The sequence below is a fragment of the Artibeus jamaicensis genome, unplaced genomic scaffold, assembly GCF_021234435.1.
Source record: "Artibeus jamaicensis isolate MK-2021 breed Jamaican fruit bat unplaced genomic scaffold, CSHL_Jam_final scaffold_614, whole genome shotgun sequence".
Taxonomy (NCBI): Eukaryota; Metazoa; Chordata; class Mammalia; order Chiroptera; family Phyllostomidae; genus Artibeus; species Artibeus jamaicensis.
This window is the reverse complement of record NW_026522050.1, coordinates 2781858-2794292: the sequence shown is the minus strand read 5'-3', so window position 1 is coordinate 2794292 and position 12435 is coordinate 2781858. Positions and strand designations below refer to the sequence as shown.

The 12435-nt window shown below is 48.2% G+C and overlaps 2 protein-coding genes across 5 annotated transcripts; one reads left to right on the top strand and one right to left on the bottom strand.

Annotated features, from left to right (window-relative positions):
• Positions 1–2248: 2248 nt before the first annotated feature.
• Positions 2249–4686, bottom strand: ZBTB3 (zinc finger and BTB domain containing 3). Of its 3 annotated transcripts, none has more exons than XM_037140251.2 (2): positions 4540–4686; positions 2249–4094 (listed from the first exon to the last, which is right to left on the bottom strand). In XM_037140251.2, the coding sequence occupies exon 2, from the start codon at positions 4043–4045 to the stop codon at positions 2504–2506; it is 1542 nt and encodes a 513-aa protein (XP_036996146.2). In that variant the 5' UTR covers positions 4046–4094; positions 4540–4686; the 3' UTR covers positions 2249–2503. The 3 variants fall into 3 exon arrangements, with proteins under 3 accessions (XP_036996146.2, XP_036996147.2, XP_036996145.2); XM_037140252.2 differs by having other exon boundaries at positions 4578–4686; XM_037140250.2 differs by having other exon boundaries at positions 4436–4543.
• Positions 4687–7957: 3271 nt separating this feature from the next.
• On the top strand, positions 7958–10957 carry POLR2G (RNA polymerase II subunit G). Of its 2 annotated transcripts, none has more exons than XM_037140249.2 (8): positions 7958–8064; positions 8196–8305; positions 9193–9277; positions 9895–9945; positions 10052–10117; positions 10221–10292; positions 10493–10526; positions 10742–10957. In XM_037140249.2, exons 1-8 carry the CDS (start codon positions 8053–8055, stop codon positions 10753–10755), a joined length of 444 nt encoding a protein of 147 aa, XP_036996144.1. In that variant the 5' UTR covers positions 7958–8052; the 3' UTR covers positions 10756–10957. The 2 variants fall into 2 exon arrangements, with proteins under 2 accessions (XP_036996144.1, XP_036996143.1); XM_037140248.2 differs by having other exon boundaries at positions 9193–9352.
• Positions 10958–12435: the final 1478 nt, after the last annotated feature.

The window sequence follows — 12435 nt, the reverse complement described above, 5'->3', positions numbered from 1 at the left end:
CCTAAACTAGAAATAATGCTGGAGAGAAAAGAGTGGTTGTCTGAAGACTAAGTCAGAGTATAGCTCAAAGCAAGTAACTCCCCTGCGGAAGACTCTTCCTAGGCTGGGGCCTGGCCTGTCCCCGCCTATGCCCTCCTGGGAAAGGAGGCTGATCTTGGGCTCAGCAGAAGGAAGCATCATCCAACGATTAGCATTCTCCAGCAATAGAGTTCCTGTGGGGACTGAGTTCTCTCAAACTGGGATAACAACTGGCCAGAGGAGGATCAGTGTCGGACTAGGAGGTTACATGAGCTGACCTGTGGTTCCTTGAAGCCATGGATGGGACAGACCATCAAAAGCAGTGAAAACTCTAGATAATTTCTTGACCACACCTTCATAGACAACAAAATGTTTCTAGCATCCAGCAGATATAAAGTGAGGCAACTATGGCTTTATTTGTGTTGGCTTCTGTTTTCAATATCTTGAAAATTCCTAACTGCCACCTCCAATGAAGAATGCATCTCACATCTAAAACTAATATATTTTGTGCTATCATTTAAAAATGAAAAAAAAAAAAAGAATCCATCTTATGCTGGGAACTGAAAGCAAATGATTGCTTTTCAGGGGAATTTCAGCAAGTAGCAGATCCTCCGGAGCCTATGTAGGCTGAGACAGTAACAATGGTTCTGGTGAGGGCAGGTGTTCCCCAGGCTGTCCGGAGAAATTATATACATTATGTACACATGTGGACACATTATGTCTTGCTTTTAAGAACTCATGTTCTAAGGCAATCAGTTTCTTTTTTCCCCATAAATACATGGTATGTATGTATCACATACCATAAAATTCACCCTTTTAAAAGCAATTGATTCATTTTAGGCATTCTGATTTTTTATTTACTCTAGGAAACACAAGAAATGATGCACCACTCAGCTAGAGTAGATCTTTTTTTTTTTTTAAAGTTTTATTTAGCCCTGGCTGGTGTGGCTGAGTGGATTGAGTGCTGGCCTGTGAACCAAAGAGTTGCCAGTTCAGTTCCCAGTTAGGGCACATGCCTGGGATGAGGGCCAGGTCCCCAGTTGGGAGAGTGTGAGAGGCAACCAGTTGGTGTTTTTCTCCCTCTCTTCCTCCTTCCTCCCTCCCTTACCCTCTTTCTAAAAAGTAAGTAAATGAAGTCATTAAAAAAAGAAAAATTCAGGAAATTTACTCGTATTTTCACTCTTTTCTAAATTTTCCTCCCTGCTTTTTTCAGACTGTTTCTTGCATGCCAGAGAGAAGGGTCGGTCTGTAGGCAGCCTCTAGACCACCCTACAGCAGCAGTCTTCCTCAGACTGGGGCCCACCCTTCTCTTCCCTAAGTCATATCCCTAGATCTCTTCCTTCATCCTCCTCCAACACCCGAACTCCCGTTTCTCCGCCGCCTCTATGGTCAGTAGTCACCCGTGTGCCCACAGATCAGTAATTCCGCCTCTCTAGGCCGTCATCACACTTTCTAAGGATGATTCTCTCACCTGGAGTTCCTTGCTTTAGTTTTCTTAAGCACCCATCATTTTCACACAAAAAGCCCTCAGCCTCCCCCCACAAACCTGCCACTAAGGGCTTAGTGCTTTCTGTCTGTCCATTTCTTTTTTAGAGACCTCAACTCGCATTTACGACATGTAGGCAAACATTTCAAGTCACCAGTACAGTATCTGTTCTTCAAACAGCCAGCCGAAGGTCTTTCTACGTGGAAAACAGAGGGAAAGGGGTAAGGACTCAAAGCCACACAGTGAAAAGGACGGAAAACAACTCATAATTCTCAGTGAACTATTTTCAATAATGTGTTAAGTCAGCATAGTGAACATGGTGTTTTAAGTCAAGCCATGGCTCAAATTCTGGCTTGCCCCTTAACTAGCTCTGTGACCTTGAACAAGGTAACTGATTTTTGAATTTCAAGTTTTCTTGTCGGTGGGGAAAAAAAGAGGGGAGCCAACACCTCTTAAAGTTGTTGAGGATTAAATGAGTATTTATATGAAGTCCCTAATACAGCCCAGTACACAGGAGCTCACTACAACAATAAACCATAATTGTGTAAGATCCTCTAATTTGTATATTTTCCTAAGCAAAGTCTACATTGCCTTCTGCCTCTCTCACTTTTTTCCGCATAATCAACCTGATCCCCACCCCTACTCAAGTACAGATGGCAAATTCTTGTAAGATCTAGAGTTGAGGTATGAGTCAGGAGTCATGCAGGTTTGGGGAAGAAACCAGCCAACACCAGTGCAGTGAGATACTTTCACTGCTAGCTTTATGGTCCAGAACTCAGAGTGAGAACTATTACACCCAGGAAAACTCCCAGTGCCCTTGGAGAGGAGCTGACTGAGATGCTCTGCCCATCAAGGTCCCGCTAGTTAGCTAGGTAAAAGGACAGGAGGAACCTTCAGCCTGGGCAGAAACCATTCTGTCATCAAGCAGGGGAACTGAGATACTTCCAACCCTCTGTGCTGCCCCATCGATAGCAAGAGCAGGCTTAGCATTAGCTCATGTTAGTTTTTGGGCCCAAGTACAAAATCTTTGGGTGGCCCTCCACCAGCGTTCTGTCTGTCTGCTGTAGGGGAGCCAGGGAGGGGCTGCACTCCTAGGAGGGGGCCAGCCTCTGGATCTGGTTTGCTGCGTTTGGCCAGGTCCTCATTGTGAGCTTTGCGGATGTGGCGGTACAGGTCCCCTGACTGTGTGTAGCTGCGCAGGCAGTACCGGCACTCATAGGGTCGCTCCCGTGTGTGCACTGTGGCGTGGCGCCGTAGTGTGTAAGAACATGAGAAGGTCTTCCCACATGTCTTGCAAGTGGGAACATCCTCAGTAAAAACACCAAAGCTTCCTGGGGCTGCTTCATACTCAGAAGGCAGGTAAAGTGGCTCATGCAGGGTTGGGGGTGCAGGCAGGGGCGAGGTCACCAATCCTCGCTGATACTGTGCTGCACCTGACACCAAATGGTAGGGCAGGTGAGAGTCTGGGGGCAGAAAGTGGTCATTTGGCCCCACCTCCTCCAATCCTGCTGCTCTTGACTCCTCAAAAGCCTCTTGCTGGGGGGGCTGTCCACCATACATTGCCCCTCCAGGCGGGAACAGTCCCTCAGGCCCCTGAGGCTGTTCCTCTGACACATCCGGCTCCTCATCAGAAATCACAATAGCTTCTACTTTCACCTGGACCAGTTCAGCTTCCGCTGGGGTTGGAGCCTGGGATGGAACTGGGGCTGCGGCCGAAGCTGGGGGATAGAAGCCTTGCAATGGTGCTCCAGTACCCCTTGGCTCCGTCACCCTCAGACTCTCAGAACCCATATCAAGGGGAGCCAGTGGCTCCACTGAAACTGCTGGGAGGCCAGAAGAGAAGTAGTTTGCAGGAATGTTCTCTGTGGAGCTACTGGGGCTGGCAAGGGAGACATCAGCCACTGGTGGAGGAGGTGCCCGTAGATGCAGTGAGTCAACCTCCACTCCGGGCTGTGTAGTGTCAGCCCCACCGGACACTGGTGGCTCATCTGGAGGGCATACAGTAGGTGAGGGAGCCGCATGTCCTTTCCATTCCCCTTTGGCCCAGTGGCCTGATGTCTCAGTAGATGCCAAGGAAGGCTGAGGGCCACGGGAAGTGTTGGACAAAAACTCCAAACTAGGGGGCTGTGAGCTGGTTTCCTCCTCCTTCTTGGTACTGTCTGCCTCTGCCAGGGCCCGGGCTTGCAGCCGCCGCTTACACACCTTGACGATATCATTCATGTGCAAGTAGCTGGCTGCTGCCAGCACGTCTTCCACAGGGGTATCCCCTCTCAGGACCAGCTGCCCAGCATACATAAAGTCCAGAAGCAGCCCAAAGGCCGGGGCCGTGACAATCTCATTGTGGATGCACACCAGATCTCTCTTGTCCAGCTCCCGCTCTTTGTAGAAAAGCTGGAAGAATGGGCTGCAGGAGGCCAGCACAGCCCGATGAGCCAAGAATTGGGCGCTACCCACCATCACGGTGCAGTCACAAAGAAAACCCTGGGACCGCTGTTCACGAAGGCTCTGCAGCAGCTGCTGGCTGTGTTCTGGGAACTCCATAGCACCCCACAGAGGGAAATCCCCTACAAAGATCCCCACCAGAGGTTCCCTGGGAAGAAAGGACAGTGTTTTAGGGCACGTAAACTCCCCAGAAACCTTAACGACAGCCCTGAGCTATGACGGGCGGTCCCCAAACTCCTGACAACATTGCCCTGACCCCAAGACGCACGCTTAAATTACTATCTTTTTCTCCTAGGTCACACCCAGTGGTTTCCTTTAGCCCCGCCCCCATACTTAACCTTAGCAGCAGACCCCGCCCAGTCAACAATAACCCCGCCCCGGAAGTCCCGCCTCCCAACTAGCCTCCGCTTCCTGGAAGTCCACCCAGTGGCTTCCAGCTGCTCCTCCAACTGGGAATCTTTTTCGGTCCCAGGCCTTCCCGAATGGTACCTCCACGCCCCACTCCGGGAACTCCCTGAGCCTCTCTCTCTCGCATTCCAGGGGTTAAAGAGTCCTAGGTGGAAACTAGAAGAGAGAGATGATCCTTCACCCACCATCGAGCAGCCAATGGGCGAACTCCACCCCTTCCCACCTTCTTAGATGTAACGGGAGCAAGTTTGCCTTCTCTTGTCACGGATTGGTTCACTGTCCACTAACCATCCTCCCTCTTTGAGCGGCGTTTCCAAGTGGGTGCTCGTGTCCGTGGCTCAGTCAGCTAAGCGCTGGATTGGTTGGTGTTCCTGTCTTAAACTTTAATTCCTCGCCCCTCCTCCTTTGCTTCAGAGCCCTCTGGATTGGCTGAGCTTCTCCGTCTACTTGAAGCAGGGACCCGGCTTTAGGGACCAGAGCGCGACGAGCTCACGAGCCGTACCGCGGACCCCCACTTCGCAGACTGTTGTATTGCGTCGGCTGCAGGGTGGCGGGAAAGAAAGCCAACAAGCTGTTGTGGCACTCAGGAGTCCCCGGTTTTTAGACCCTGCTCTGCCGTAACCGGGGGCAATAGCTATACCTTTCTGAACTGCAATGGTCTCTCTCACTCTAGAACTGTGATTGCCTCTTGAATGTTGCTGCTTCGTTCCCCTCAATCCGACGGTTTGGGCTTGTGACTCAGTAAAGGTGGTGTCAGAGAACTAGCAGCTGTGTGAATGCTGTCGTAGTCCTTAGCCTGAACTCTATGGTCAACGTACAATAAGGAGATTCCAGTGCCCTCCTCTGTCTGGAGCATACTGGGCAGGTGCTGTTAGGAGGGGAGGGAGGCTCAAGGCCCTAAAATACCCCAGGATGGGAGAATAGAGAGCATGTATACTTTTGAAGAAATCTTTGAGAGTCCCTAGACAATCGTAGAAAAGGGCTGTAAATTGAGAGTTAATGAAACCTGCCTCTTCTTTGACCAATGTGTTGGTCAGAGCAATGTGTTGACTGTGTTACCAGGGGAATAATTCAATGCCTGTAATCCACTACTCACCCCTTCACTCACCACACTAAGCGCTAAGCAGCTCCACTTTTTCTGCAGCCAAGCCTTCCAATCAGACCTAACCAGAATTAGGGGCAGTTCATCCCCTATCCATCCTTGTACTAGAGACATGCAGACCACACTAGCCTTGGCTTGAGACTCCAGCTCTTCAAGCTGTTCTTCCAAGCCATACAATATTTATTGTATAGGAATTAAAAATAAGTAACATTTTAATTTTTTATGAAACATTATTTTCAAAAAATTTTAGTGAAAATAATGGCATTGTTTTATATTTTTCCAAATTTCTTTAATGTCTGGCTTAATAGAAGACAGTGGGCTTTGGTTTTCAAGCCATTATGAGAGATTGTTTTGATTACATGAGGAACGTCTGGCCTCACACTGGTGGGGAAGCATGGGATTGGCCACAGTGAGGAGTTTGTATTTTATTCTTAGTGTACTGGAAGTCATTAGTGGGTTTTAAGGAAGAGAGTGTTCTGATATGATTGCTTTTATTTTTTATTTTTTTAAAGATGTAATTTTTAGATTGAGGGGAAGGGAGAAAGAGGGAGGGAAACATCATTGTGTGGTTGTCTCTCATGCGCCCCCTATTGGGGACTTGGCCTGCAACCCAGGCATGTGCCCTGAGAGGGAATGGAACGGGTGGGTGACCCTTTGGTTTGCAGGCCGGCACTCTGTCCACTGAGCCAGGGCTGGGTCTAGATATTTAGAATTACAGTTCTTTTAATCTCTGTGCCAATCTGCAAAAGGTATTCCCTCTCTGGTCAATGCACCCTAGTGGCCACCACAGCTTAATAAAACAAGTATGCCCTGGATTTAGGCCTCTCTCACCCCCAGGAGTACCATTAAGCAGGGCACAATTTGGTGGCTTTGCCTCTTAAAGCTGGGTCACCCAGCGCTACAGGATGGCAGGACACATCTTTCTAGAGTATCATTCACTCAGTTAGATTTTTTTTTAAATAAAAGCTTTTATTTAGGAAATAGAGATATTAAGCTAACATAAATAGATGATAGCACATAAATAACTATGTGTGAAATTTAAAGCTAAAATCAAAGACATTCTGACTTATAGGAGTAACTTTACCCCAAGGAAAAAGGTTAAAAAACTTTGCTTCAGTGTGTCTATGTATTTTTAGAAATTAGAAAAATATCAACCATTTATTTAGTATTTGTTAAATGCTAAGAATGTGCTAACGATATGATCTCTAATTCCATAATAGCCTTGCTTATCCCCATTAGAGAGAGGCTGGAAGCAAAGGGATTATGGCTTGGGGAGAGTTTATCCTGGCCAACCCATGCCTGGGGAGCTCAAAGAGATAATAACAGATTCATTATGAGAATGATGCTCAATCAATCCACATTTGTTAAGCTCCATTATTTGCCCAGGGCCATTGTAGGTGTCAGAGATTCACTCAGTGATGCAAGTAGATACTGAGCACTTGTTTGCGTGCCAGTCATTGTTCTAGGCATTGCTGATACGGAGGGACACGGCAGATGAGAATCCCTATCCTTCTTGAGGGAAAACAAGCAATACACACAGATATAAATGAATAAGATCATTCCAAATAGAAAGAAAATAAAACAAGGCAAAACAACAGAGGAATGAGTAGGATGGCGCTACTTGAGCCAGGGCAGTCATAGAAGCCCTCTTGACAGCCGGGGATATTGAACTTATGCCGGAAGGATAAGAAGTGCCCACGCCCACCCCCGCCCACCCCTGCCCCAGCCCCACCAGTTGAAGATCAGAGCATTTGAAGCAGGGGAAATAGCAACAGCATGGGATGGGAGAGGAGGCCAATGTGATTGGAGTGGAGAAAGCAAGAGGGAGAGAGGCAGAAAATGGAGCTGGCTGGACCTGGCCTTCACCTGGTGGGCCACGGTGATGATTTCATTCTAGGGCCTAGGGAAGCCATTGGATTCTGAAGTAGGGAGTGACGTAGTGTGACTTGAGTTTTGAAAAGAGCACTTTTGGCACACATGCATATGAAAAGGTGTTCAACATCATTAGTCACTGAGGAAATGAAAATTAAAAACCATAATGAGATACTACTACACAGATATTCAAATGGTTAAACAAAACAAGGAAGAAAACCCAAGTGCTGGAGAGGAAGGATATCACAGCAATGGAAGGCTTATACCTACACTTACAATTATACGATTAGGGAGTGATTAGCTTCAAGTATTTATTACTAGTGGTTTTGACTCAAATTAAAATGTTTTCCTCGCTGCCCCGCACACACAACAAGCAATTCTAAGACACCATCTGGTAGTCCTGAAATTTATCTGAATCCTGATACTATCTACCTAGAGATTTAAATGAATGCACTCTGCTAAAGCGCGTTACTTATGCCACCTTGATTCAATTCCTATTAAAACTACTTATTGAGCATCTATTCTGGGCACGGTTAATTTAAGTGAGCCGGCTGTTGCACCGCTGGTCTGTGGGAAGGGGCGGGGCTTCACGGATTTTCCGCCTACGCCTGCGACGTCCCTTCCGGAAGCTGGGTTGAGGAGGCTGCGTGTGTTTCCGGTTGCGCGGGAGGCGGTGCTGCCTGGGGAGATGTAGACTTAGTTGCTTTCCTAGTCGTTTGGGAAGATGTTCTACCACGTGAGCAGGGCACTGGGTGGCGGAGGGCAGGGTCAACAGGAGAACAGAGGTGGGGCGCCTGGACGAGGGGCCGCTTCTTGGCCCGTCTTCCTGCTGTTCCTCGCCTGGTCTCCATTCCACTCTCTCTGCAGATTTCCCTGGAGCACGAGATCCTGCTGCACCCGCGCTACTTCGGCCCCAACCTGCTCAACACCGTGAAGCAGAAGCTCTTCACCGAGGTGGAGGGGACCTGCACCGGCAAGTGAGTGCCGCTCTCTGTGCCGCCCGATCAGTGATAAGCATACGGCACCCTGTGGTGCAACCCCTCTCCAACGCTTACTCCTTATGCAAGGTCCTAATACGAACTCTGAGGAACCCTCTCACACACTCCTAGGCGCCCCATGCAATCCGTTGCTTCCTGCTTTGGCTTCCCATGGAGCCCTCTGCAAAGCTGTATCACAAGACTTTGTTCCATCAGCTGAGATTGGTCATCATTTACTCCGCAAACATTTCTAAAGCTCCAGTTGTGTGTCCCCTCCTGTGTTGGTCTCTGGAAATGATGCAGTGAGAGATAGAATGAGGCCAGCCCTTGTGGGGCTCACAGTCTGATCACTGTGCGGGTGTCTGCTCCCCGTTTGTGATTCTGCTAGTTTTCTCTATCCCCCATGCCCAGGGACCTGCGGTGGCCCATCTCTGGGTTTTGCATGGAGCGGACTTCGCACGTGGTGACTTGCATGAGCCAGGCTGAGCAGAGGGCTGTGGAGTACTTGCCCTCCATCATTAGGATGACCTGGGGTGTTTCTTGAACATGCAGGTTCCTGAGCCTCAGCCTATCACTACATAATCTTGACTCTCTGGGAACATGCCTGGAAATGCATTTTAATACATTTCACATGATTCTGAGGGTCTCTTGGCTCAAGGACTGCAGCCTTCTTGGACATTTATTATGAAATTATGAGAGCGGTGTTTCGCATTACAGGCGATGATTAGTGTCCTGTCTTCTTTCTTGGCCATTAAGCTTTCTGGGAGCACGGGTACCATTTACTTCCTGTTTGTGCTGTCCCCCTCCCTCCAGGCTTACTAACTCTTGTCACAGACGGTCTAGAGGCTCTTTTCACAGTGTCTTTCTCGTTGTCGCCCTCCTTGCAGGTATGGCTTTGTAATTGCTGTCACCACCATCGACAATATTGGTGCTGGTGTGATCCAGCCAGGCCGAGGCTTTGTCCTTTATCCAGTTAAGTACAAGGCCATTGTTTTTCGGCCCTTTAAAGGGGAGGTCGTGGATGCTGTTGTCACTCAGGTCAACAAGGTGAGACCAAACAGGGGAGGCAGTGGGGTGGTCCCTCAGAAGATGTGGTATGGGTCCCAACTTCATTTGCTAATGGTGTGTCCTTGACCAAGCCACTTCCTTGTGCTTCAGAGTTCTCACTGTCAGATGGTATAGCCTCACCCTACCTCACTCGGGCATATGAATTAGTATTGATAGTCATAATGATAGTAGCCTCCACTGATTGAGTAATTACTGTGGAAAGCCCCAAAGTGACTCTGGGAGGTGGGTGCTTTTATCTTTTTTTTATAGAAGCTTAAGCTTAAAGAATTTAAGTCTAGTTGCCAAGGCCATGTGACCAAGTGTTTGAACCCTGGACAAATTCCAGGCCTCAGCTCTTCACTACTGTACTATATTTGCTTAACTTAAAACGAAGGCTTGAAAAAAAGAGAGATGAAAACAAATGCTAAGATTCTGATTGGTTTCAAAACATGGAGAATTAATTAGGAATTAGGTAAACATGGGAAACTTAGAAGGCTTCTGGAAACAAAATAAAAAGCAAGGATCACTCATTTTCCTTCTAGGTTGGACTTTTCACAGAGATTGGACCTATGTCCTGCTTCATCTCTCGACATGTAAGTCTGGGCACGCTCAGTGGGGCTAAGAAGGAGAGAGACACATTCATGACCACCTACCAGAGCATCCATTTAAAGTGCTGACCCGGTACCACTTCCTTTTCAGTCCATTCCATCAGAGATGGAGTTTGACCCTAACTCCAACCCTCCATGTTACAAGACGATGGATGAGGTGAGTGGGGTAGGAAGAAGTCGGTGAGGGAAAGGAGGGAATGAGCCACTCTGAGGGGTTGTACTGGCCAGGGGGCATCTGAGTGTACTGTTTCCTTCTCCAGGACATTGTGATTCAGCAGGATGATGAGATCCGCTTGAAGATTGTGGGGACCCGTGTGGATAAGAATGACATTGTGAGTCTCTTGCCTGCCTCCCTTGCAGTTCCAGGCAGAGCCCGGAGCTGTTGATTTCTTACCACCTAGACATCATGGGGTTTTTGTGCTCCTCTGCCATGAAGAGGGGATGGGTGGGCAGAAGGCCTGGGCCTGGGAAGGTTAGGGGATAGCTCTGTGCTTGCTTAGGCTTCATTTCCTTTTCACCTTCTCTCCTACAGTTTGCTATTGGGTCCTTGATGGATGATTACTTGGGTGAGTGCCTGACTGCATGCTAGGGTGGTTGCCTGCGGAAGGGGTGTGTGGGTACAGGGGTGGAGATGGGATTTAATGCTTGAGTCACAGGTGAAGGAGACTGTTGTGCCGTCTGCTTGGAAGATCCAGGACATGTGCCCTTTGGGATGGGAAGTGCACTGTGTCGGCTGCTCCAAGGTCTGGGTGTAACTCCTGTGCATTTCTTCTTCTCCTAGGGCTTGTGAGCTGAACACCATGGCCTCCTGCCTTGTTTGGTCCTTGTCTAGGATGTGTGGTGGTCGCACTTCCTGTGTTGTCCAGAGGCCCAGTCTGGCCGCTGTGGGGGAAGCAAGGAAGGTTCCTTGTCCCAGAAGGCATCCAGCTCTTGTAGTTTAGCTGCCAATCGCAGATTTTGACTGTACATTCTAACCATAAAAAGCCCTTGGTTCTCATGGAAGTGTTATGTTCTTTCTTTGGTAAGAACAGCTCTTTTTCAAAAGGCCAAGGTGCAGCTGCATGCTACACCCTCTTTGCTTGGCCTGATGCCTCAGACCCCCAGGGGATCTGACTAACCCTTATGCTGAGGTCTAAAGTCGACCTCATTGACGAGACGGCACTGATGTTGCATCTTTGGCTTCCAGCAGGCGATACTATCATTAGAGCCACTCCAAGTGCCAGTCTAGTTTCCTAGTATTTCCCCTTCCCTTACTCTTAAATATAACCAAGAGGACAGCTGGGGAGACATGAACAAGAAGATAGTAATAACACAGGCTGTGGGGTCCCAACACCACCCTTCCTAGGATGGGTACATAAACACCAGAAGCTTTTCTGTGGTGAGCAATCACTGTACTAAACTCCACTGAAGGTGTGAAATGGCTCATAATTTCCTTAGGGTAACACTAGAAAAATATGTGGAATGACTACAAAATTAAACACACTACCCTCCCTCACACTCTGTCTTCCCAGTACTGTTTGTCTACCTTGGCGTGCCTTTTCCCAGCCTGCCTGCTCACTGCCTGATCTAGCAGATCTCAGTCAGTTCTTTCCATTTGCAGCTTTCCTTGACTTGCTTGGGAAGCACAGCTGTGCAGTAGAAAGCTTGGTATTTGGACTGACACAGAACAACTGGCTTTGGTCTCAGTCAGGTGGCTTTAAGTTTTTTCATGGTAAAATGGGCATACCACCCTCTTTGGGTGGTTGCTGCTCCCGGCAGAGATCATACAGCAGGACCTTGAGTAATGTCGTTTCTTTCAACATTGTTCTGTTCAGCATCGTTTCATTATAACACTGATGAGATTCCTTAGCAACTTACTTTCATGTCAGTCTGTCCTAACATTGATTTTCTTATATGTCATTTTACTTAAAGTTGCAGAACCTACCACAGCATTCAGTGAGGACTTAGTATAACGCAAGTGGCTGGCACAGAGCCTGGTCCTTGATAGGCATTCAACTCGATCATAATTCCTATTAGACAATGACTATAAAGCAGTGATAGTCATCTGAGGTGATTTTTGTCCCCAGGGGATGTTTAGCGATGACATTTTTGGATGTAGCAAGTGGATAGGGGTGTTACTGCCTCTAGTTTACATCCAAAGGCTGTCTGTATCCATGACATTTTAGCAAGGAGCTCTACCGGCAGCCCAGATTCCACTGGGCTGATCTCAGATCCAGGACCTCAGTCCTTCCCCTCGTGCAGAGGTGCACAGATACCCCAGCGTTCAAGCACAATACTAAAACTGTCAAGTGCCATTCTGAACGTGATTGGAAGATACTCAGCAGGGTCATAGGGTTGTGTTACCATGGCAACTCCAATCGCATCCATCTGGCTTTCCCAGCCCTGGTCTCGGAGGATCTTTTCTAGAGGCAGCAGCATCTGCCCTGATAGGAAAAGTGAGGTTATTACATCCATGCCCACTCCCCTGCAGAAAGC